The sequence below is a fragment of the Meriones unguiculatus genome, chromosome 1, assembly GCF_030254825.1.
Source record: "Meriones unguiculatus strain TT.TT164.6M chromosome 1, Bangor_MerUng_6.1, whole genome shotgun sequence".
In the NCBI taxonomy this organism is placed as follows: domain Eukaryota; kingdom Metazoa; phylum Chordata; class Mammalia; order Rodentia; family Muridae; genus Meriones; species Meriones unguiculatus.
Window position 1 is genome coordinate 149,869,655 of NC_083349.1, and position 27,765 is coordinate 149,897,419.

The 27,765-nt window shown below is 42.0% G+C and overlaps 1 protein-coding gene across 2 annotated transcripts in view; it reads right to left on the minus strand.

Moving 5' to 3' along the window:
- Arhgap42 (Rho GTPase activating protein 42) overlaps positions 1-27,765 on the minus strand; it is a 218,773-nt gene that overhangs the window by 84,430 nt on the left and 106,578 nt on the right. Inside the window, exon 5 of one of the 2 annotated variants that reach the window (XM_021643311.2) lies at positions 2,988-3,059. The exons of the other annotated variant lie outside the window; for it this stretch is intronic. Coding sequence (XP_021498986.1) covers positions 2,988-3,059 — 72 coding nt within the window. The remainder of the gene's footprint in view (positions 1-2,987; positions 3,060-27,765) is intronic. 2 annotated transcript variants of the gene reach the window in all.

Here is a 27,765-nt window from a genome sequence, read left to right on the forward strand (position 1 = left end):
CCTGGAAGCGTCAAAACACCGCTGCTGTGGGGAGTCACATTTTTCCTGTCACTGCACCACCACGGAGATGCTTCATGAGAAGTGAGCCCTGGGCTTCCTTAAAGTCACTTCCATTTCAAAACTGTGAGACAATTACAGCTATACACTCTATTGTTTCTGAGACATACAGTTGTTGAACAAGAATTCAGGTTCAACCAGATGTTGTGGCAGACACCTGTCATGGTGTCAATCAGGAGGTTGAAGCAATCAGAATGCACCGTCTGCCTGACACCAAAACCAGGTATCAGGCTATCTGGAAAGCAGAGCAAGATGCTGTCTGAAAGTAAAGGAAAAGAAATGCACTTTTCTGCCCACCCCCACAGTCAGAGGATCTACAGAGGAACACAGATTCAAGGTGAGGCTGTGGCTTTGCCTTGCATTTGTTCCCTCTGGAAGCAAGGAGGAGATTTCCAGCACAGTCAACAACATACAACATGAGTCATTTTATTCCAAAGTTTCCCCCAAAGGCCTTGTTCTGTAAGAATGCTTTTCTGGATACATCCAGATACTGGGAATTCTCGCTCACAATAATTGCTCTGAATACCTTCTTTCGATTCATGCTTGCAGAATTTAAACAACCAGTGTCATGAGATAAATTAAACCAAACATTCAGTCCAGCCCACTAACACGTGTAAGAGGTCTGGCCTACAACAGAACTCAATTCTTCATATACTATCAGACCAAGAACCTTCCAATAAATACATCCCTGACAACTGTTTATAGATAAAGCTTCTAATCTTCAGCCTTTCAAAAAAACAGGACCGTCTCTTGTCCTCTAGTTCAATCACCCATCATTAATCTTCTTGAATGCCTCTCTCTGGCACAGCCCATCTCCTTCCCACAACTGGAACTCACCAGGAGCCCCACTGTCCACACTGGAGGATCAGGTGTCTTACAGATCCACGGAGCACACACAGAATAAAGTCTGTGGTCCTGGCTCTGATCCACATCAGCTGAACACTACCGTCTGTCTGGCTATGAGGCCAGAGACACCAGCATTATCTATTCCTGTTCACAGCGTGAGCAAGCTGGAGAGTTTGCTGTATGCCATGGAAGAGTCTAGGCTCATCCATATCCTGGTTTTCCCACCCTGGCTGGCTGATTGGCCCCAGAATGCTTGTGGGAAATTCCACTGGACAGACTAAAAAAGTTGCAGTGTCCTTTGGGCCATTAGGTTTAGGTACCAAATAAGGAAATCTCCAAATAAACAGATGGCAGTGGAGCAACAAGTAAGATAAACACCCTCACGTATGCACACTTCATACTGCCAGAAGAAAATGAACATGCACTTCAGAAAAGAATGCTCGCTTTTAATTCATTTTTCCCCTTTGTGAGGATACCTTAACAAGTCAGTAGAAAACGCGCCAGGCCCATCCGACAGCATCCACATGATCGACAGACCAAGCGCTGCTGCTCGCAATGCTACTGGATGACAGCATAATACCCTCCTGTGTATTCTCCGCTGTTCTGCCCAACGACTGAGGTGTTCACAAAACAAAACACAGAGTATTCCTGCTCCTGCTTCTACAGCCTCTGCTAACATAAGCCTTCCCGGGAGAAAGCAGCATGCCACCGCTGAAATTACCTCGTTCTATACTTATTATGGGGGAAAAAAGTCTGAGAACTACTCTGTCCTACGAGAGGGGGGAAAAGGTTACTTGTCAATGAAAAACAGAGTGCTGGAAAGGGCCCTGAATGAGCAAGTGTGCTTCCTGATGCACACGTAGGCCATATGACCTACATCATTAGTTAGGGCTTCAAAAAGGAGAAGGTAAGAAATATTCCGGGAGCGGGAAAGAACTGAGACAAGCTTGAACACTCAGGTAGGTGCACTCGGAGCAAGGCAAGCCAATATCTGTGTCTGCTGGCGGCTACAGGGAAATGCAGCAAGGGGCCAACTTGTGGGAGATATTGTTAGGGTTAAATATTCTACTAATGTCACAACCGCCGAAGGGCTCCTGAGCTGAAGAACGAAATGATGCAACACATGAATTTTTGTGGACAGATTAAAGTGGAGGGAAAGGTGTCAGCCAATCAGTAACATTCAACATTATTCCAGCCAGAAAGGATGAAGGCGAGGAGAGAATAATCCCAGGGAACAATCACCATGGATGCTGGAATGGAGGAAGGGTCGTTAATGGACTACATCAAAGTCCAACACAGAGAAGAGCAGGGATAAACACAGGAGGAGATGTGCTCGGGAGGAGTGCAATAAGAGGAGAGAGAGAGGGTAGCTCAAGGAGTGATATGGTCAAAGAACATCATACACCTGTCAGAAGCTGTCAAAGAATAAAATTTACAAAAACGAATGGCTGAAAGATAATGATTTTTCACTGTAAAACCTTCACATATTAGGAGCTTACATGTAAACCTAAGATAGTGCATTCCAGTGAAATGGTCCATCATGGAAATGGAGCTGATGCCAAGACTGACAACCTGAGTTCAATTCCCAGGGCCCACACAGAAGTAGAGAACCGATTCCTTCAAGATGTCCTCAGATTTCCACTTGCTCACTCTATTATATGTGTGTGAACATATCCAAATTAATAAATAATAAGTAAATATGTCAACGTAAGAGAATTTAAGACTATACTCAAGTCAGTTTCAAAATTAGGCTCAGAAAAAAAAAATGTAGCTGTCCCATAACCAACGAAGGACAAAGCTTCTTTTATTTTACAAACTCCCACTCTCACCCACTGCAGGGGCAGGAGGAAGCCACATAAGATGCAGACATGTTCTCCACTCAGAAGTATATCATTTATTTTTAAAAAGAATTCCAGTCTTTGTACCAGGCTCTCTCTAAAAGAAAAGTTTAAAATGATGTCATTTCAAACATACAAAATATTTTATAAGGTCATTCTAACTTTAAAACATTTGACATCTGATATTAGATTACCTTTGATTATCAGGAGGATATCTAATGCATAAGAAACAAAAGTCTCACTTACTTTAGCTGCACCGATCTGTTCTTTTCGAAATTTCTCAAGGGGTGCAATTAATACATCATTAGCATTTTGAATCTGAAATTAAAAATGCATAAATATTAAATCCCATACAACTTCATGTCAATCATACTGAAAAGGTCTCCTATAGTCAGTTTATGGAATGCAGTGCTGTTCTCTAATCTATTTCTATAAAAACATCTTACACTTTCGACCTGACAACAGAGCGGACTTTATGTATGATTTCACTTAACGGTAAGAACAATATGGGTAATATGAAAGTAAATACTTATTTTACTGAAACTGTTCTCAATGTTTCTATTTCTTCTAAGCTTTAACTAAGAAAACAACACCTTGGATATTAAATTTACAAAACCTTCAATTACATTGGTTTAATGGCACCAGTTGGAGCATCATCCTAAAACAGGCACAGCTCTTCCATTTGCCACTAGGCTGTTAGAGTCCCACAGGTACAAAATAAAATAAGGCTCAAGTTCTCTAACTTAATGAGTTTCCTTGCACTGGGGGTTTGCCTGAAGGCACTCGTGATATTTCCACCCTAACTAAAACAGTATCTGATTTCATTTCAACAAAGGGTACTTTATCTCCATGTTCCAAGTGGGGAGTCACATGAACTTTTAAAACGGATAGATCTTCCAGTGTGGGTGGGTCAGGAACACTGCATGGTGACATAAGATGCAAGGGCCCAGAACTGGATAAAGAGAGAGAAAAATCACACCCTCTTTCATGAATTAGCTGTGCTGAGCACCATTTTTCCTCGCTCTTCAGGAGCAACAATATCTTTAGTTTTCCCACAACCTTCACACCTTCCTTGCTTGGTCCATGGCTTAGGTCAGAACTGGATAATTTCATACATGTGATTGGTGAGTGTGCAGAAAGGAGAACCTGCATTCCCTGGAGAGACGCAAAGGCTGGGGTTAGAAATGGCCAAAGCTGGTTATAAAGCCCCTCAGTGGCCTCAGCGTTGGCCTTTGCATCTGAGTCTCTTGGATGTAGATATACATGCTGTGAACGTCAGCCATTGACTGCACACATCAACTCAAGATGTGAAAATATCACAATGTTACAGGGATGAAGTCTATTTGATCATGGTGGATGATGTGTTTGATGTGTTCTTGAATTCAGTTTTCATGTATCTTATTGAGTATTTTTGCATCAGTGTTCATAAGGGAAATGGGTCTGAAATTTTCTTTCTTTGTCGGGTCTTTGGTTAAGGTATCAGAGTAACTATGGCTTCATAGAATAAGGTTGGTAACAGTCCTTTATTTCTATTTTGTGGAATAGTTTGAGGAGTATTGGTGTTAGCTCTTCTTTGAGTGTCTGGTAGAAGTCTGTACTAAAACCATCCGGGCCTGGGCTTTTCTTGGTTAGGAGATGTTTGATGACTGCATCTATTTCCTTAGGGGGTTTGGGGGCCATTTAAACTGTTTACCTGATCTTGATTTAACTTTGGTAGGTAAAAGCTGTCAAGAAAATTGTATATTTTCTTTAGATTTTTCCAATTTTGTGGAATACAGGCTTTTGAAGTAAGACCTAATGATTCTTTGGATTTCCTCAGTTTCTATTGTTATGTCCCCCTTTTCATTTATGATTTTGTTAATTTGGGTACTGTCTCTGTCTTTTAGTTAGTTTGGCTAGTGATTTGTCTATCTTGTTGATTTTCTCAAAGAACCAACTCTTGGTTTCATTGATTCTTTGTATTGCTCTCTTTGTTTCTAATTTATTGATTTCATTCCTGAGAGTGATTATTTCCTGTCATCTACTCCTCTTGGCTGTGTTTGCATCTTCTTTTTTTTTTTTCTAAAGTTTTCAGGTGATCTGTTAAGTTGCTAATGAAGTTCTTTATGAAGGCACTTAGTGCTATGAACTTTCCTCTATTAGAAAATAAAGTAGGTCAGAGCCTTGAACTCATTGGCCCAGGAGATAACTTCATGAACAGAACAACAACAGCTAAGGCTCTAAGATCTACAGTTAAAAAATGGAGCCTCAATCGCTCAACCTGGCTGTCAATGAAAGTATGCTGGACTTTGTGTCACTAGCATACAACATGAGAATTTTTCCTGCGCTGCAAATCTGTCTAAACAATTGTCGAGCTATATTTTAGGTAATTGGACTGGAGAATTCGATACTACGATGGAGCAGCTGAGAGTGGCCATTGTCACAGTAAATTCTACCGGAGTGGACGCAGGACTAGCCACAGGATTATCAACATGGATTGCTGCAGCCATGAATCATCTGAAGGAATGGGCGGGCATGGGAGTGTTAGCAGGCCTTCTGGTGTTGGTCTCCTTGGTTTGCCTGTGGTATATATGCAAGATTAGAGTCTCACAACAGTGTGATGCAGCCATGATCATTCAGGCCTTTACAGCCATTGAAGCAGGACATTCTCCCCAAGCATGGTTGGATACCATAAAAAGCTAAAATGATACGCTCAGGATGCGAGGCTAAGCACTGCACTCAGGGTCAGCCGCTTTGGACCCAGAGAAGAGCATGTCTGATTGCATGCGGGTTGATGCCCCAGGTCCCGCCTCTGAGAAAAAGGTATTGGACGGGTCTGATGCTCTTTGGGTGGATGACACCTAAATGAACATCTGTACAAAGTCCCAATTTATTTCTAATATCAGAGATCAGACCTCTACTCTTGCCTGATGCGTCTAAAACAAAAAGGGGGAACTGTAGAGAGCTGCGGAATGCTATGCCTTAAAGATGGAGCTGGTTTCCGCCTTCCACCTTCCCGATGGTGAGTGCTCTCTGTCACGAACAACTCCACATTTGGCTAAGGCCGAGGATCTGGCTTGCTTCCATGTATGTGGACCTATTTGCATTGCCCCCGTGGCACGCCTGGGTTGGCTACCCAGAGGCTATTTAAGCTGTGGGCTGGCTTTCTCCGGGGTCCGAGGATTGTTCAATGTTCCTGAATAAACTGCATTGAAAAAAAAAAAAATGGAGCCTCATGAAAACAAAAAGCTTCTGTAAAGCAAAGGACACTATCAATAGAATGAAACGGCAGTCTACAGATTGGGAATAGATCTTCACCAATCCTTCATCTGAAAAAGGACTAATATCCAGAATCTATAAAGAAATATATCAAGAAACTAAACACCAACAACCTAAATAATCCAATTAAAAATTTGAATACAGAGCTAAACAGTATTCTCAAGAGAGGAATCTCGAATGGTGGAGAGAAGCATTTAAAGAAATGCTCAGCGTCCTTAGTCATCAGGGAAACAAAAATCAAAACAACTCAGAGATTTCACCTTACTCCCATCAGAATGGCTAAGATCAAAAATTCAAGTGACAACACATTCTGGCAAGGATATGGAAAAAGGGTAACATTCCTCCACTGCTGGTGGGAGTGCAAACATGTTCAACCACTTTGGAAATCAACCTGGCACTTTCTCAGAAAACTGGGACTAGCCATAACTCAAGGCCCGGCTATACCATCCCTGGGCATACATCTGAAAGACCAGACAAGGACATGCTCATAACAGCTTTACTCGTAATAGCCAGAATCTGGAAACAACCCAGATGTCCCTCAACTGAAGAATGGATAAAGAAACCGTAGTACATTTATACAATGGAATACTACTCAGCCATTAAAAACAAGGAAATCATGAAATTTTCAGGCAAGTGGGTGGAACTAGAAAAGATCATACTGAGTGAGTTAACACAGACCCAGAAAGTCAGACATGGTATATACTCACTTATAAGCTGATTTTAGTCATATAGTACAGGATAGACATACTACAATGCACTGCCCCAAGAAGATAATCCCAATGGGCATGTTAGGCTTCATGTGGGCCCACTAGTTAGGGGAGTGGGGATTATCTCATCCATGGACTATATTGTCTGCTTTTTTTTATCACTTTCCCCTGATGGGGCTTCCCCACCAGGCTGCAGGGGAGGAAGATGAACTCGGTCATCATGTGAATAAATGAGCTGGGGTTTCTGGGTAGGTGCTCCCCTATTTTGAGGAATAGGAGAGAGGGGATACTGGACTGGGAGGAAAGGATGGAGGGCCTATGATCAAGATGCAAATTGAATTAATTAATTTTAAAAAAGAACAATCAATACTCTTGCCAAATATTGGTGATAATCTAAAATCTTACAAATATCTTACCTGGTAATTTTGACACAATTCATTTATAATCCTTACTTAATACCTAAATGTTGGCTTTATTTTCATAGATATTGGCTCATATTTAACTTTCAAAATATTTTACCAGTTACTTCACTTATTTTCAGCAAAAGAGGCAAATCAGATCAAGGCCTCCAGCACCATGCCCTTTGTGAACTTAGTGAGTTCTCTGCCAATTCCCTGACACTATGAAATGCTGGACAAGCTACTCAAACTCAGTCCAAGGAAGATAATAACAGGACTTCATTTCACAGCTTGCTTACAGAAATTAAATCTTTATATTTATGTCTATCATTTATTAAGATTTGTAAAGCATTTGCTCTTCCTATTAAATCCACTCCATCATGCTAAGTTTTATAGATTCCTGCACTTGTGGGGTTAAGGTACATTATACCAAGCAGTTAAGTTTCTGTTTTCTTTTCTTTTCTTTTCTTTTCTTTTCTTTTCTTCTCTCTTTTCGCAGTGATTCTAATAATCAGCCACAATGATTGCTAGACATCAGTAAAAGCAAAGAATGCAACTGTTTCAATGAGGTTAGAAGAGTCTTCAAAAATGCTTTTCCTTTCCCCCACATATACATGATACAATTGTCTACAGAGCTTGGAAGTTCTACATGAGTGACTGGTTCCTGCTTCCCACTGCTGGGAAGTTGTCTGTCAAACAAAAGAGTCATTGAATGAAAGGAATCTTAAAGATTCCTTCAATTTTTACTCCTCCCTCCACAGGAACTGGTTACAAACCAGTGCTGTTGGTTCTAACCCTCTATCATCATTAACTATAATGACTGTTCATCATTATCCTGCGACTTTCTAAGTGACAAAAAGATGTTACTACCTCAGACATTCACAGACCCAAAGCACTCACAGATGTGAAGCAAATCTATAAAGATGTTCCATAGTGCCAGCCGGAGAAGTTGCTTGAGGCCACTCTAAAAGATGATGCCATTTACAACAGGAAAACCTGAGTGTATATATCACTGTAAAAGTAATGTCTCTGACCATATCACTGCAGCCAGCCAATGCAGAGAAAGAGGTTTGCACAGGCCTGCTGTAGAGAGGACCCACCACTGTCAATACTAAAAGATATCACGTGTCTCCCAGATAAAATGGACTCTTTTCCCACCGAGTATTTACAAATGGGAAAACTCACAGCAGTGCTCCCATTCGGGATGACAAGCCAGTCCCTTCCGCTGCTGTGTCCCAAGTCCTTCCCGGTTCTTACTCAGCATCTCATCAGACACAGTCGCTGGTAAGGGGTGAGTGTCTGGAGACTACTGTAGAGATCACCCCTTGAATGCCAACCAATTCAGCTTTCTACAGTTACAAACTACAGCCCTTTCTCACGTCAACCAAACTGATTCTACTTCTAAACCACAGCTCAAAGATCAAAAGCCATACAGGGTTTGGAAGTGGAACATATGGACAGGACTCACTTATGATGAGTGATCAAATCTCAAAAATGAAATGCATTTTATTTTATGTTTTCTAATATCAGCAAATGACTGGGGAAAACCCTATCTACATCTTGAAAAAAAAAGAAAGAAAGAAAAGAAAAAGAAAAAGCTAGGCAAGCTATCTGGATACCACAGCTAGCCATTTAATTCCTACTTGAATATAACTTGTTACTACAATATTTGAATATTGAACTCTCCCATTCCAGCATTCTACCATGAACCCAACACTGTAGCTCTCGGCTGTTTAAGCCCCAACTCTGACTTAAATTAATAACTTTTTCCACCCAACTCTATTTTTACTAGTGATGGTACTCACTTCCTGCAGGAATATACTGGGAAAAGAAATGTAAGCTTAAAGAACCATGCCCATGAGTCTACCCTTTTCCGAAAACTTAACAAGGCCACACTCCAGGACCATGCCCTGTTTGAACTTAGTTTTCAGTCTATACGTGGACACTATACAACATTGAACAAGTTACTCAAACTCAGCTTAGTGAATATGATAACAGGACTTCATTTCATAGCTTGCTTACAGAAACTGTATCTTTATATTTATGTCTGTCATGCCTACATTAGGATTTATAAAGCGTAAACTGCTTCCTGTTAAATCTACTCTGCCATGCTGATCAAATGAGTTGTACTTACACACATGTCACTTCTTAAAATTACAGCATTCTCTACTGCTTTAATTCAAGCATAAGAGAGAGCTCTCACTAGCATATCTTCAATGTCAACATTCAATGTAACCGCACAAGAACAATCAGCATGGACAAAGGACAGCGAGCCTCTTGGATTCTAGGGTATATGACATTTTTCTGAGGAATATGAGACAAATTGCAGCTTGCTGCTTCGCAATAAAATCATCCATCCTCATACGATAAAGAGACAGAAAACCATTCAACCACAAAAGAATCAAGCAGAGAAATGGAGAAAGTAGATTGCACACGCTCACCTATTCTAAATATGGTTCGGCCACACTCCAGGCTGTACTTGACAAAACTTTCTTAGTGCTGAAATATTTGACCTGAAAGACTCTTCTTATAGCTTTTTGCTCTGTTGTTCTTAAGCAACTTCATCCCTAGCGAGAAGTTAAGCAAAGAGTATTTCTGAGCCTGATGCATTGGAGCATTCCTACAAGGGCAGCATGCGGGAGGCTGAGACGAGCAACGGCACTGGAGGACAGCATGGGCTGCACAGCAAGAGCCAGGGCCAATGCAACAGGCCCTTCAAAGCCAGTAAGCACTGAGGAAACCGGTAAACTGCAACCTACATCAGGTGGTCTCCTACCCTGTGCCTGCTTTCTCATTGTCCCAACAACTGTTTCTTAGTGTATAAGCACAACGAAACTTTAAAGGAATCTGAGAAAAAAAGAAAGCCAGGCTGGGTAGAAATAACAAGGCACCCAAGAGTTCAAATTAGAATTGGTGGCTTTTAAGCCACCAAAGACAATTCATCCAACCATCTTTAACTATGTGTACAGTAACTCTGTTCAACCTTTTGAACAGAGTCTGCACTTAGGATTTTTATAGACTTTTCAGAAAGATGCTAAGAACTCAAAGGCCATTACAGAGGCACTTCATGTACACCATTCAGAACCTGAGTTCTCAAGGCAGAAATAAAAAAACACTGTGACCTCTGGTGGTTCTTCTCAGTGGGCTGAATGGTCATTTGTGCCCTTTTCAGGTAAACGGCTCTTTGTAGATTCTGGTAAAATGACTCCGGTCAGTCCTGGGACATTCTGGGACCTGTTGGGACTGCATGCCTCTGGTGGCGCCACTGTTAGATTCCAGTGCTGTTATTTGCTTGCTAATAGGAGGTGGCCAAGGATAACGCTATAACAGCTAGCTCCAGTATATCAACACCTGAAACTCCAGGAAAACAGACCTCCACCCACCCATTTCCAGACCTCAATAAAACAGAAACACGATGCATCCAGAGATGAGCTCATCGTAGTCTCCAGAATGTTTCTTTTTTTCTGTGCTTTACATCCTAACTGAGTTGAAAAGAAAAACAGCTTTTCATATGAGGGCAAGAGAAGTAAGTTTCAGAAAATAGGTAAATTTATATAATACAATATATTCTCCAACCTCTACCCTAGTGCCAAGTATACTTTAATGCTTTTACTTTTGATGACTTGTTGTGCCCTTCTTTCTAGACATCACACCAACACACACACGCACACACACACACACACACACACACACAAACCTTGGCTATGAGAAAATATATTGCTCATCTTATTTAAGCTGCAAGTTTCTGACAGTCTTCACAAACTTGTAGGAAAAAAAGAAAATTCATTAAATTCTGGAGTCATGGTGTTATGACAGCAATTACATCTTAGTAGTTAGATATCATATTTTAATTACAGGTATAAATATTTGAATCTTTCTTTATTGATAAAACCTTAAGAAAGACGGAAGATATTGCAATGTATGGGAGACTCCTTAAACTACTTGTTACAGTTTTACAGAAACAGGAGAGGGAGTCAGTGAAGAGATGTGCTCCAAGTACATGGGAATCCAGAAGGATAGGTAAAAGCAAACAAATAAACATTGACTCACTTCAAGAGCCATGCAGGGAGTTCCAGGAGCAGTGCTGGGCATGTGCTGAAACAGGCTTATGTGCTCAAGAGCCTTTGGGTACATGTTGGACCACGTCAATCAGCAAGCACTACACATCAAGTTTATCACACACACACATATATATATATATACATATGTGCCTCAGTGGCAAGGGCTAGCCTTTACCCAGCACTTACTCCAGGCTCTGCCTGGAGCCAAGTAAGTATTTCTTTGGAAAATACCAATCTTAAAAAGGCAAGCAATGGTTGAAAAAAAATATTACATATATATGTGGATAGGACACTCTCATTCCAGAGAATGAGGCCTGAAAGCATAAAAGGGACGACTGAACATGCTGCTCCCATCAGGGAAGCTGGAATGCGATTCCAGACTCTACAGATAGCAATATCCCTGAGCTTTCCACAGGACAGAGAATTTCCCCCAGGAGAAAGGTCAAACCATAATTCCCATCACACAGATAAAGACTCTGAAGCCCAAAGAAATAAAATAATTTACCAAACGTTGCTAACACCTCGTGGACAGAGGACCTGGAGACTGAAGTCAGTCTGCATCGGACTCTGAACTGCTAGCCATCCTGTCAGTGCCCATTAGAACGCCTCTCAGAACAAAGAGTATGCTGCAGGGCCAACAACAAATTCTATTCCCTAATGCCGCTACATGAAGGGTCACTGTACCGCAAACCATAGTATTTAATAATAGTAATAATTAAAAAACAGAATGAGCTGTGGAACTTGGTTAGTGAGCATACATATTGCTGTCAGAATCTCTCAACTTTGAAATACATCTGTTCTATTCCCTGTCATAAATCATTTTGAAAGCCACGTCCTGCTGAGTGCATTCCAAAACACAGGTTCATGTGGCGCTGAAGCCATGTTTATTTATTTCATAAGAAGTCACGCTGAGTGGAATAATAATGATTTTTCTTGGCTTGTGAAGCTGTTGTAATTAAAGAGTGGTGAGGTAAGAATCTGCATGGCTCCCATTGGCAACTCTATCAATTAGTTTGGGAAATTGAGGTATAAGGTAGTACCTCTTAAAAATAACCGTAAGAGTGCAACTAATTCTTGGTTCATTCTCCCTGAAAGAACACTTCCGTGGGATGTTTATGTCACACATTCTCTTCCTATAAACCCAGGAAACTTGGCAATTAGAACTTTACAGTTAAGAAGGAAAATAACACCAGAAGTCAGTACAGATGCCCGAGGACAAGTGCCTGAGCACACGTGGGCGCTCAGAGCACATCTGTACCATAGACTGCCCCTGTGGTGTGTGCATGCATGTGAGCATTTTAAAAATCTCTTGGAGCTATGGGAAAGAGAAAATAATCCTTCTAAATAAATAATTCCTCAATTAAATAAACCAAATGATTGAATTTCTGTGCTGTTAAAAAAAATAAAACCAGGGAAAAGTCATCAAAAGAGAAGAATTCAGCTCTTTAGTAGAGAACTACAGAAGTTTATAAGCCAGCAAGGGTTGCCTAACCCCAGCAAATTTGCAAACAGAGATATGATTTATTTTGCAGGATTTTTTTTTTCTTTTCAACTTTCCCAGGCATTTGAGCACAGGCTCTTAGTCATGACTAAGAATTACCTCATAAATAAGTTCCATGTGTTGTAACCCTTGTCCCTGGTCTTCTTAAAACCCAGATCTAGCCATAAACTACCTGCCAGTTTTCCACACTCTGCAGCTGTCAAAATCCTTTCTTGACTAATTAAATGAAAAAATCCCTCCAGGCCCTTCTTTAAGGTCTTCTATCATGAGAAATATGCATGATTTGCTAAATTAAACAGAGTCTTTTCACAAGAATGACAGGCAAGAGAAGAACAGCATTCCTTTTTATTTGTGAGGAGACCCCAAAAGAAAACAGTTACTACCACATCATTAACTTCTAACCTCTTTTTGGTCTCAACCTCCAGCTACAATTCTAAACACTTTCCAATTACAGTACTAGTTAAACTGATGCTTAAGATTCCTGTCCAGATAACCAAGCCTGCCAGTTGCTCTCCCACCGCTGTGCCTGAGACATGTACAAGTCTTCCACACCCATCAAAGTGTTCACAATACTCTGTGGGAAACCTAACTCACCTTGAAGATTTGTGAAAGGGGGCACACACTCTCAGCTCACTTACGTTTTTTTTTTTTTTTTTCTTGTAATTCAAGGTAAAGAAGAATCTCAGCTCTCCTCAGGAGCCATGCACAGGCTTCAACAGCCAGGTGAAGTAAAGCACGCCTGTCTCTGACTCAGACTTGCATCCTAAGCTCCACGTCTATAAAAGAACTGCCCCACTCCCATGGTACCTCAGGAACTCAGCTTCCCACAGGGTCCAGGGTCTACTCTCCTGCCTCGTCCTGCCTTGTGAATGATAGCAGAATCCGCAACCTGTTCAAATATCCAAACATCAAATATCCTATGGTCTCTCCTTCCAAGACTCTCCATTACCGCAGAATGCATCCCATTGTATATCTCTGGGATTGCAGCAGCATCCTTTCTGCACAACTTCACTGTAAACTCTCTCTCTTATACACACACACACACACACACACACACACACATACCATATTACTGTATTTTATTTTCCACAGATAACAGTGGTATCTAAACAAGAAGAGATATTGCTTCCTGTCTCTGATCATCTCTTAGGGAAACATCCAAAGACCCTCAGTGAAGGAGGTTGTCCTGAGCCTCAAAATAACCCTCCTCTCTCACACTACAAATCATCTTCCCAAGAGAGACACACAAGCGATCCATAGGCCCTAGATCATACCTGTCCTTCCCAGGCTCACCTGTCCCATTCCTGTCTACCTAAAACATTTCTCACCCTAGAGGCCTCAGCCTGTACCACCTGAGTGATCCATCCTTAATGCTTAAGTCTTAAAGTTTAAGTCTTAAGGAATTTCTTAAGAGTCCCAGATGATACGACCACCCCACTACTCTAGCAGATGACTGTAGACCTGTTAATTTTCCAACTACAACATGAGTGCTTCCCACTTTTCTTTTGTACCTCTTAGGGTCTTAAACAGTACCCATGGACTGTAGTTATGAGACCAAACCAAAACAAACAAACAAACAAAAAAGGTATGTATGAACACAAATCCATTGGATAAATGTGAAGAAGATATGGGGAAAATGAGTTAAACATTAAAAAGAGAATACAAAATGTCACTTTCTTTTTTTCATTTACTTTTGAGACATGGTCTCATAGAGCTCAGGATGACCTTCAAACTAGCTAGGTAACCAAGAATAACCTTGAACTTTCAGCCCTTCTTCCTCTACCTCTCCTGGGCTGAAATTGCTGGCCTTTACCACCACACGTGCCTTATACAGAGTTGGAGATTGATACAGGGCTTTTTGTACACTAAGCAAGAACTCTTCCAATGGAGCTACCCCCTATTAAATTAAATGATAATATGCTCAGTGTTGCCTCTGTATTTGGGCATCCTGAAAGCATTTTTCTATTCAAATGCCAGATTCAGCCTCAAAAACTATCCCATTCATTCACATACTAATTGAGTACGTGCTTTTTGTTAATGAACCACTGGAAAATAAAATAAAATAAAACCTGGCCATGTGGATTCTCTTTTGTGACTTTGGGGAAAGAAAGTACTTTAGCCAATAATGAATGTAGATCACCTTCTTCTGGGATGCCAAAGTCTGGTTCTCTTAACATTAACTTCTGGAACTTACTGCTTCTTTATCAATTCTGGTTACCACTTTGGAACTGTATCTTGAATAAGCAGCTGGAACGGGGCAGGGAGATGAGGCATACTAAAGCTATCTGGCAGAATAACCTGACCCTAGACATTTATTGGTGATGAATAAGCAATGGCATGCTTATCATTGGAAGACGCCTCGTTACCCTGCTCCAACAGTTCAATTAGATAGATAAACAACCTTGGAAGAATGAGTCATGAAAAGCACAGCTTCTGTTACCCTTCAGCTTTTCAGTCATGGAACAGTCTGTCCATGTTCCTATGGAATCATACTACAATGGGGGCACTTGGGCAAAGGGGCAACACAGAAAGAGCACTAGCCAAACTGGAAAGTTGTTTACCTCTTTAGCTGCTCCAATGGGTCCTAGTTTCTGTTCTCCAGCATTGTTCTGCCTTTATTCCAGTGTGCTTATTTAACACACCCTGGTCTAACACCCTGTTCCTTCTGTGTGTAGGCCCTAACACCCTGGTCTCTTCAATGAAGCCCCTCACCAAGGGCCAACCTCTAGGAATCCATGATCTGGTCATCTGCAAACAAGTGGCCATTCCAGTTTGCCTTGAACCCTTACTACTACAATGGCAACTCTGTGAAGGCCTCCATGTTTTGGAACTTCCAGTTTTTCTGATATCTACTGATTTGCTGGCAATCCAATCTCAGTTGAGTGTTGTGAAAAGATAATTGTCCCTGGAACAGGAAAAATGGCTCAATGCCAAGAATGCCCTGGTCTCACTCTGTTGCTGTAATAAAACTAACCAAAGCAACTTGGCCTAAGAATAGGTTTATTTCATCTTACACTTCCAGATCTCAGTCTAGCAGCGAGGGAGAGCAGAGCAAGAAGCAAGAACTGAAGAGAGGACCACTTGCTAGTCCAAGCAGCATTACCTTCAAACAGGGAGCTCACTCCAAGATTCACAGCAGGAGCCATGAAGAATGCTGCCTCCCAGCTGGCTTACTCTCTGGCTTGCTCTCACCTCCCCATAGTACCTTTTGCAGTAACCTGCCTAGGAATGCACTGGCCACAGTGGGATGGACTCTCCTACATCACTCAAAAAGATGATAAATGATATAAAATATGTTGGTTTATGGTCCCACCAGAAGGAACACACAAACTATGCTTCATAACCTTCCAGATGAAGTGTGGGCAACCAAAGTCCAGGGTGTTTGGGGTTTAGCTTACAATATTCCAACCACTAATTCCTGAGTTCATACACGTAAACCTGCTACTGTAAGCAAGGACTCTGTAGGACAATATTTTCCTCTCATGCAGCTAATATATTAAAGTTCAGGAAGATAGGTAAATAAGAAAACAATAATGATAATCAAAGTGGTAGCAAATAAGGATAGACACTAGAAAGAAAACAAAATAGAAAGATGACAGGATATTACCTTAACCAGGAAAGCATGGGTCAGAGCCGTTTTTTTAGAGAGCTCAACACACTGATACTGACCTTGACTAGTGGAAGAGATAATGAAGTTAAAATGGCAGTTTCTGGAAGTAGGAAAAGATGGAGTAGTGCCTTGGTGGCCTTGTTGTTTAGAAATCTCCCCCTGGCTACAGAAAGGACACACTAAGGAGAAAAACACCAACAGCAGGCACCTCAGAGACAAGACTGACCACCTGACCAGAAGGTCAACATGAAACTTTAGAATGACTGATCACAACTATTTCCCTTCCTGTGTAAAAACAAGATGGAAGAGAGGTCCTTAGGATCAAATTCACTGTCTTTCTTGGATTGCTGCTTGCTCCCTGTGTGAAACACAGCTTCAAGATTCACATACTCAAACAAAACACATGGGAAGGAAAGCAAAGTCTTGGTGAGGAAGCACCTTGGAACTGAGACTTGAGCTATAAAACCCCCACGCTCCTCCACTGCTACTCAAAGCTCTGGGGGATTTTCAGGTGGAAGGAAGATCTTGTAAAACGTCCTGAGCAGGGCATGCATGCTTGCCACATTGAGTGTGTGGACAGACAGACAGCATGACAGACGTATAGAGTGCAACATATGACAGAGGCATTTGCAACAGCCACAGTCCACAAAGCTCTGAAAAACACAGTCTGGAGGTGAGCCACCATAGAAGCACAGGATGCAGTTAAAGGACACAGGAATGTGAACTATATTACAGCGGACACCCCTGTTCCTCATGCTGCTGTTATTCTTAAAGCTATGTTTCTCTTGAGGCGCTCAAAGGCCATTACCACAGAGAGAAGGAAAGGCCACTGAGGAACCTTTGCCCTGAAACTGAACCCAATGTCTGCACAAACAAAAAGCAGTAACCACTGAAACAACCATGGAAAAACCCCTTGGTGCGAGCCGCCAGGAACTTCCCATGAAACAGGCCCCGCTGTTTGCTAACTGTTATCTATGATTCCACACGGGGAAGGGCTGACAAAATTAAAGAAGCTACTCTCTCTTGGTGACTGAGAAGGATTTTTGTGTCATAAGTAAATTGAGTATTGTCTTTAATGTATCATAAAATACAGCAAATGTCCATTTACCCAGACACGTAGGTCCTTGTTTACCAAGAGACAACACTTCACAGCCTATCTGTATATTGCATCTGCTTCTTTCATGTCAAGATTAGACTAAACTGAGAATAATCTAGGGCTACGAGGAACAATGACCTCACGATAACTGGGATACGATAGGTAGTGTCCCCTTGGGAATGAGAACAGGATTATAAGACTGTGAAACCATTTTAACAGCAAAGTCTTCACTAATAAAGCAGAGTGTCTTCTTTCTAGGGGAACTGATGTGAAATCGAGATTCCTGACTCAATGTTTCACATTAACAATTACTGCAAAATCACGGACACCTTTAATCTCGCTTCTGTGTTACTGAGAAGCAACTTTGAAAAATTCAGAGATGAATTCTACAGGATTCTATCACAAAAATAGCAGTCTCAAAAATGAATGCTTTGGCCACTCTGTTTAAAGTAAATTGATACTTTTTTTTTTCCTAGTTCAGGGAGAGGCTCTGCCTTAAAGAAATAAGGCAGTGAGGGACATAAGAGGGTACTTGATATCTTCAGTAAACACAGGCATGTGCACCCACACACACTCACTCACCACACACTTGTGTGTCTTCATCAAATACATACATGTGGCATAGGAATTTTTTTTTTACACAGGAATATTTAACAAGACAAAAGTTTGTTGTTTGGTCACCTTCACAATCACACTAACTGTATAATCTCAAGGCCAGCGTGAGCTTGAAACACCACAGCATTTCATGTCGTAAGAACTATTCAAACACAAAGGTAAAATTAAAATCAGACCAGTCCTGGAAAATACTGGCTTAAATCCTAGAGAAAGGCAAAAGTGATTACATGAATTGGGATTATGGGGGGCATGTAGAAATATATACCATATTATTTATAGCTGCCTGAATACTAAGTGTTTTAACTGAGATGATAGAAGACATACAACATAATAAAGTTGAAAAGGTTTAAACTGTACACTTTCTGGAAGTGTCCCTCGGTTATATGTAATATGGCATAGACCATGCTCAAGAATGACCCAGCAACTGCTAGTTTCTAGGCACTTTTGATGTGCCTGAAAATTGTATGCTAATTAGTTCAAATCTATGAAATCAGCTTAGCCACAAAGTAGAGGTGATCCTTAAAAAGTTCAAAATGGACTCTTACGAGATGGATCAGCCAGCAAAGGTGCTTTCCACAAAGCCTGACTTTGTCACACCCCCAGGAGAGAGAACCAACTCTTATGGGTGCTTCTCTGACCTCCACCTGAGGCTATGGCTCCTATGCTACTCATCCGCAGACATTCCGATGCATGTATAAACACACACACACACACACACACACACACACACACACACTAAGTAAAACGTAATTTTAGAAAAGCTTAAATTTCAAATCTTTTTAAGAAAAATAAACATCAGCCACAACAAAACAGAAACATGAACATCTTAAACTACAAATTTACTAAGACAGTATAACCAGTTAAATTAGAAAATTAAAGGGTCTGCATATAAGTGTGGATGTGTATAAGTGGAATGTAAAATGGTGGAAATATATGTAAATTACTCTGCAGCTCAATGATAAAGGCAATGCTAGCAGTGCCTTAGGTATATCAAGCTACAATAATAGCACACATTGGAGGAGCAAGGACTTCATTCAGAGGTGATTCTTCACATTTATATCAGCCAGATGTTTGAAAAGATAAAGATGCAAACACAAGCCCCTCCACGAGCTGACAAATGTGACTTTATATGAAAATGTACAACTTGGCATAAAGTATCATTGGGTAAGTAAAGTAAAGCCAGTGTGGATTTGTAGATCTTTAGAGTGTTAAACATTGGTGGTCTAGGCTGGGTTTTAGCTCAGTGCCTGGTGGGCATACAGTCAGGCTCTGGATCTGATCTCCTGTACCACATTCACCATGTGGGATGATACAAACCTGAAAGTTCATCCTTCAAGCTGCAGAGGCAGAAGGACCAGAAGTTCCGGGTCATCCTCAGCTGCAAAGTGAACCTGAGGCCAGCCTAGGCTAAATGAGATGTTCTTTCACACCCACAGAAAAGAACTCCAAAGCTCCCTGTTCAAAGCAGAAGGTGGCCACATGCCCTTGGTTCTGCCTCCTGAGTCTAGTCATCTCCTCCCATCCCTTTGTTCCTATCTTGGTCATAGCATTTATTCTCTTTTGTGGTTTCTTTGGCTACAAATTGCCTGGGCTTGTGACGCCTCTTAACACTACTGAAGTTGCCTCTAGGACTTAAGGTTGCCTCTTCGTGCAATAAGTCTGAAATTTCTGACATCCAATACAACTTGAGCCCTTAGAATCCAACCTCACTGTGTCATTTCAACTTTGCTGTCCATTCCTGTGTGTTACTTGACTACTTAATGACAGCATATGTTCTCTCGGGTATGAAGAACTTCTGTAGCTCTCTCGGTGAACCTACACCCAGGTCCTAACACTAAGAGCTTGAGATTAGAGGATAACATTGACAACAGAGATCAAAAGAACAGAGACTAAATTTTGATCATATAAAAGAAGCAGAGACTACTAATCAGAGGTGATCCATAACAGGAGCGCCCTGGGAGTGAGAGGAACATGCAGTACAATTTCTATCATATGACTAGAGTAGAGTCAAGCTTGGGTTGAAAGGCAAGTCCACTTTTGCATGCCTGGCTTAGTTTCTCATTTATTTTAAGCTCAAGTCTTGTCGGCTGCAAAAATGAGATGATTAATCAGTTCTGCTCTGTAATGGCATATTATTTCACATGGCTGAAAATAAGAGAATATGCATGGAAAGGACTATCAATGTCTACCACACAGTAGGCTCTGACCTGCCAACATTAAATATTAAATGTGATGTGCTATTTTCCAAACATAAGATTTATTATGAGCCCCAAGCACACTACATGTACTGGAAACTGTCACAATTTCCTAATGATATTCTATGAAACTTGTCTTAAAAGTATATAAATCCATTAACACTCCACCCATACTGAGATCAGTCTCACAGGGAAACACCCAAAGCAGCCGAGGCCAACCCTCCACATATTTGAACCTTTCTAGCACCAAACAAAAGGCATGTACATGAGCTGGAGAGCCACAACCCCTGGCCACCAAGTAGAACAGGGATATAATGTGCCAGCAGAGACCTAGACAAATGACACTAATAGTCAGAGCAAATAGTACTGATATTTTGGTTATTTTGCTACAGCATCAGAAAACTAAAACACTACCATATCTACATTTCTGTTATCCGTGTGTGTTGTCTGTGTCTGTGGGACAGGCGGCTACTGGGACTGAGCTCAGTGCTGAGATGGTAGGCCTGTACCACCACATGCGGTTTATACAGGATTGTGTGCATGATAGCCAAGCTCTCTACCAACAGAGTTCTAGCCCAAACTCTTTGTAGTTTTTAAAACAGTCTCCCTAAGTTGTCTAAACTGACCTTGAAGTGGCTGTGTGAGCCAGGGAGGCCTTTTACTCTCAGACCTCTTTCCTCAGCATCCGTAGGAGCTGAAATTTCAGGCCAGTGCTGGCTTAAAATACTAGACAGCACATGATAGGCTCCTTGTTAGAATCAACAAAGTTGCACCCTCTACTAAAGCACTGGCATTCCCTATGCCCCCAAACTACTGGGCCATCTCTGGATAGTGAGCCCAATAACCCTGATGGGTGCAGAGCCAGCTGCTAAATCCTGAGGGACACAATGGCACTACAGAGGGAGAAATGAACCCAAAGAATGCAAGGGACCTATTCCCAAGCAAGTCCTCTAAGACTTGTGTCAAGTGGCCTAGTTCATCCAACAGGAGCAGTGGATGCTGTCCCCAGAGTCCGCTCCCATGCCCATTTCTAGCTAAAGGACAGTGAAGGATCTTGAAACACAGAATGCATTTTCCCACTGAAGTCATATATTTGCCCAGTGCCCAAATTAGCTCTCAGTGTGTGTAAGCCATTAATATCGGGAGTGTCCAAGCTGGGAATGCATCGGTCCCTCCTCTCCCAGGGTACAAGAAGAAGCAGGAAAATACACCCCAGCTAATCCTGTTCTTGCACCAGGGGAATTTCCTGCCATTCACCCCACGCAAGAGCAGCAGCAACAGTAGAAACGGCATCTGCCATGGAAGCAATGCCCTGAAGTACAACTGTGGGATTCCCTGCACAAGGTGTCTGAATGGAGAAACAGCCACAAGCCACATATGCAGAGGGTTTTATCTAACAAATTCTTGACCAAGAGCAAACAAGGAAACAAATTTCATCCCATTAATTCTGCTTTCTTTAGTCCAGTAGATTCTATGCTATCTTCAGAATTCTTGTAAGTCAATTCTTGTGGTTTAGATCTTGCAATTTCATTATTTTACTCATTTGTATGTACACTATTAGGGACTTGGACCAGATCCCAGAACCTCATACTTGCTTAGCAAAAGCCCTACCACTGAGTAATATCCTCAGCCTAGTTTTTAATTTAACATTTATATTTAGTCCTTGACAAATTCATAAATGTATGTAATGGATCTGAATCATATTAACCGGCCCTCACTTAAACCCTTCTAACTTCTTCCGGACCCTTTTGACATCCCAACAAGACCCTCTGCCCATCTACTTTTACATCTTTTTTTTTTTCTATTGTATTACTATCCTTGGGTTTAATTAGGGCTGGTTGCACAAGCATGGTGGTGGGGTTTCTTATTGGAGTACAGACAATTACCAGTGGCTACACCTCTGAAGAAAAATGACTCCACCTTCTCTAGGGGCCCTTAGTTGCCAATCCCAGCCTAGTTTTCTGTGGTTTTGAACAGTCTCCATTCTCTCAGGAACTCTGCAACACACAGTGTAATTGGGTCCCTGTTTGGCAGTCTGATGTGGACCCTCTTGTGAGCCTGAGGATGGGGGACGGGCTCCTCCTCACTAGTCCACATGTTACTACTCCTCATAACAGCTGTGGAAAGTAAGTGATACTGACCTCTAGTCACACACATGCAAACCCAGGCTAAAGATGCTTTGATCATGCAAGATGCCCAAGATTAGAATGCCACAGGAAAAAAAAAAGACTCCAGTAAAGCAGATAAGCCCCAAAGCCAAACACTGAAAATCCCAACCAATATAACTTGCAAACATTTTGTTAAATTGGGCCACTTTTTTATTTCAAGTATGGCTTATCTCTCCTGTTTCCCTTGCCCAATCATCACTCCTGGTAATTTGAAATGGGAGGAAATAGTACGTTCCAAGGAGAATGCATCTTTCTTCTATTCTTCCTTTGGTTCTAAAATAAAAAGCTTAGCCCTCACCAGTTTCTCTACCCAGAATACCTAACTAGCTAATGCTAACAAATGGCCACTGGGTACCATTTTCTAACAGCACTGGTTCACTGTTGGAAAGTATTGCTGTGGATGGTGCTAAACCTTGTAAATGCATGGCTCACTGTCCATCAAAAGCTGAGCTTCCACCCAAGCAATGGTCTGAAGGTACTAGCATCGAGTGACGAGGGAACGTGACTGCTTTCTAGAGAAGCGCTTGGCCTTTCCCATGCACAGAATGCCTTGAATCCTGCAGCTTGTGGGTTCTCAGTAGCGAGCCTGCAGACCACTGCGCTCACGCTTCTATATTTCTGAGCATTGGGGAGCGGCTCATGATACGAAGTCCACATGTTGTGACAGCCAGAGTTCACCACAGAACTCAGGAGCAAGATGGAAACCATGAACACACATTTTCAAGACTGCAATGGGAGGGGAAAGAAACCCCAACTTCTAGTCCCATGTAGCTGCGAACAGTGTGTCATGGTTCTAATATAAAGCAGATGCAAAAAGGGCTCCTGTGTTGGTGGTTTGCTCCTCCTCATCTGGTGGTGCACCTTGGCTGGATGCTCATGGCACTAAGGTCATCAGTGGGCTAACTCATACGGAGTAGAATATTAGGAGTAGAGGTCTTTTGGAGGAAGTAGGAAGATAAGTCCCTAAGGGAGCGTGGTACATCCTGTGCCCAGACTCCTCTTGCCATCAAGAGGTGAGCAGCTCTGGCCCATGCTCCTGCTGCCCAAGACCCCCAGAACAGGCAGACCACACACAGATACCTCAGATCCTGCAAGTGCACAGAACCCCTTCCTCCTTGTAACTGTTTCCTCAGGCTTTTTGTCACAGTGATGGCATGTGACTCATAAAACATGGTGCCATTTTTCTAGTGGATGCTTGCAGATTTTGCTGCTGATCACAGTCAGTGACATTTTCTCTGTGGATGAAGTAAGCCTGGGAGCACGGAGCACAGGCCTCTCTATATGGTGTCTCTCTCCAAGGACCTCCTCCACGCTCCTCTCCAAGGACAAAAGGACCAGAGATAAATGACCCTTCCTTACATTTTAATGGGTGCTAGAGATCCCTGTGCTTCTAACACACCATCAGGTGGGATTGCCATCCATCCCCAGGACCACTGCTCTGATCTGCTCTCACAGATGCATCAGCTTCCCGAAGCACCAGATCATTGTGTTCCACAACTACAGGAGAGTACAATGTGTGTTCCAGCTGGTTCCGTGGAAGGCTCCACCTCTCTCTCCCCATGTTACATACAAGAATTGTGTGATCCTTTGATGATTTACAACTTGGTCAGGTAACCCAATTCTGCACAGGACTCCAATGGGAAAACATTTTTTCCATGTGAGTAGTAGAAAGAACTGCACAAAACAGAGAGGCATAGGCAACATCAACTTAAAGTGTCCCCAAAACTACTACATAGGAGTAAGGACTGTGGGGGCTTAAAACCCTTACAATCTAAAGACTGGAACAGTAAAGCATGAACTGTCTCCAAGTGGGTTCCCCAGTAAGGGGAACAGGGGCTGTCTCTGACATGAACCCAGTGGCTGGCTCTTTGATCACCTCTCCCCAGGAGGTGCTGCCTTGCCATGCCACAGAGGAAGACAATGCATCCAGTCTTGAGCAGCCCTGATAGGCTAGGGTCAGAGGGAGGGGAGGAGGACCTCCCCTATCAGTGCACTTGGGGAGAGGCTTAGAGGGAGAAGAGAGAGGAGGGGACAGCTGAGATACAAAGTGAATAAATTGTAATAAATAAAATAATAAATTTTTAAAAATTAAAAAAAAAGAAATTGGAAAAAAATATTTTCTTGCTCATACTCTCAACAGCTCAGAAATTTGATTTACCTGAGTGTCATGACAGTAAGTTTTAACTGTGTCAATCAGGGAAGGGTACAATTTACACAGATCTGAACTCATTTTGTACTGAAATGTATAAAGAGATTCACTGCAGTTGCCAATTCCCTTGTTTTAGAGGAAGAATTATAGATATCTGAAATCACTATGTAGCTGAAGATGAGCCTGGGCCTTCTGTCCCTCCCTCCAATTTCTGGGATTACAGGAACCTACATCACACAGTACCATTTATTTTATTTTTTAATTTTTTTCCCTAGGATAATTTCAGGGCTCATTGGGCTATCTAGATTAGATAACTCTCATTGAAAGAAAATGGGTTGGGAAGGAAGAGTTGTATTCCCAGGCAACCTGAGTTGTAGGCTCAGTAAGTAGAGATCATAAATGTTCAACTAACAAAAGGACACAAGGTGTGACATACATTCTATGACCATCCTGCTTACGTGCCTCCTAACAGAGTAGTACAGGATGTGTTTACTCAACAAGCCATGAAAATATTTTCTCAAAATGCTTTGACAGAAATCGTAACTACTCTGGCACAAATGCTAAGCAGCTTCATTCAGTTTCACAGTCTTAAGAAGAGGGGAGGAGAGGAAGGCGGAAAACCCAGAATTCCATCAACAAAAATACAAAGAGCTGATCTATCACTGCAGCTCCGGCACGCTGCACAGGCTCCTCAAGTAGAGGCCACACGCTTTTGTGACGTGCAAGGCTTGACAGCCATGGGACTGAGCCACTATACTGTCTGTCTGATATATTCAGAGCAACCAGGGAAAGCTGAACATTTCAAAATAAATACATACACACGTGAGACCACGTTCTCTGAAAATAACTGCCAGAACTGGAGATGAGAAATACGTGGGCACTAAATGTGGAAAAAGGCCACACAAGCAGGGCGTATAAAGATGGCAGCGACACAATAGAAACCAGAAGAAGTGGGGGAGTGGTAGCTGGAGACATCTAAGCAGCAGACAGAACAGCAGGGACAGGCCTCTTCCATCCACGGAGAAAGGGCTGCTCACATAGCCAGCATCTGAAGACAGACTGCCCCAACTGTGTCTTCTTCACTCCCAGCGTGACACAAGTCAGGTGTACAAGGTCCAATAAATCTTTTTTGTAAAACTTATGTGTGTGTGGTGTGTGTGTGCATGCATGAAACCAGAGCGTCCTAGTTTGTCTTGACTGGGTAGCGAGCAATGCCTAGAGATCCTTCTATTCCTGCTTTCCAGGCACTGGGATTTCACGCTGATCCAGCTTTACTGGCTTTTTAAATGGCTCTTGGGGATCTGAACCCAGGTCCTCACATCTGCAGAGCAAGTACTTTACCAACTCGGCCATCACCCAGACCCTAAGCAAGATTAGGTATTAAAGAGACAGTAAACTCACTTAGTCTGCTGCAAGGAAAATGTCATTGTCTTTATTTAGATTATACTTTAATGCTAATGCATTTCAGTGTTTTCCAAATATAAATGAAACCTTTTCTGTTGTCCTACAAAGGTAAGTGAGGTAACTCTGTTACTACATGGGTAAGTTTTCTTACCTTAAACAGTACTATCAGAAATAACACCCAAGTGGATCAGAAGCACAATGCAGAATGACAAAAAGTCACTCGAGGCTGAGGAGCTCACACTACTTAATTATAAACTACAATGGACATTCTTGGCCAGGTCATTAAAGACACGTTTTGCTTTTTGGAAAGTTGCTCATTGTCAATTTTATCAACAACAAAGATGGTTCAAACTTTTTCTAACAAGTACTTCTATTACTACCCTTTTCAGGGTTACAGTGTCAATTTTGGTAATTAATATAGAATTAATCAGCTCCCAGTTGTACTGATCACTTGCCTTGGCTTCTCTATCAGTGTGTTGGTAAAAATAGTCACTCATACTAACTGTTGAGCTAGGTGTGCCAGGCACCAAGGATTCTGAGACCCAGAGTGCAGGCTCAAGGATGAGAATGATACACGAACATAACAACTGTCCGCAAACACATGAAAACCAGGCAAAGTGTTCAATGACAGAGGTGCAAATCACTGAGCTGGGGATGGAGTTCACGGTAGTTCTTGCTAGTGACCTCACAGCCTTGGGTTCCATCACCAGGAGTGAAAGGAAAGAAACAGGAGTCAGGAGGAAACACTGGTCTTTCGAAATTTCTCACATGTCAAACTTTCATAGACAAGGTTTTGCAGGTAACGCGTGTAATGTGGAGGACAATACTGAAAGCCCTGATAATCAAAGCATGACTGCCCTGATGTCACGTAGCTGACTAGTGGCTAAAGTCTAAACTGGAGAGATGTAAGCCCTACGTTGTGTTCACTTCCCTGAGCTGAATAATAAACACTTGACACAAAGTCACCATCAGACACACATCTGGTTACTGAATCCATGCACTCTCCTAGATCCACATTTGGGATTGAAAAGAGCAGCCCGAACAATCTCTTCAAACACTGGGCCTCTGAAATGACGCTCTGTCTTTCCTTTCTCGCTTCTAAACAACATCCCTTAACTTTCTTAATACACCTCTCCTGTGGAAGGGACTCGAGTCGTTAGTAGTCTGAGTGAACGACGAGGAGGAAGACCTGAGAGCAAGCCTCATGAAATGAGCATTAACTTGAACAAGAGGCCAGGGGCAAGCCATATAAGGGGCAAGCCATATATTTATATATATCAGCATATGCAGAAAAGATGTGGACCTCTAACTGCGGAACACCAACTCTTTGCTGCCCTGGGAAATTTCTCTCAGACAAACATTCCTACAGCTTCCTTCAGCCTCGTGTGGGTGGTGTGCACACATGTGGATCCAGACACACTCTGCTGAAGCACAAACGTGCTCTTAATTATAACCCGCTGGCTCTAAGAAACCAGTGCTTAAATCCGTCACCAAATGACGTCCTTATTTTCTGCAGCCATGATTTACTTCAGCAAAAATCTTTGTTTTACAATTTTGCTTTTGGAACCTGTCAAAACAGTGCATTCCTCTCCACTGTGCTCAGTCACCATGACAAAACCTTTAAATGTGGGTGTGGCAGCGAAGGCAATGCTTCCTCTTGACCAATGATTTCACGGAGGAATTAAATTGAGTTTCTTAAAGGACAGCACTTACAAGAATAAACAATGGCTTGATACACGGTAATACGATGATCTTGGTATTTTGGATTGACAATCTATAAGACTCAGGAGTGAAGGGTTAATGAAAATGATCACAAGTTTCATTGCCTGTAGCACACTTCAAGGCTTGCAGAATACTCCAAA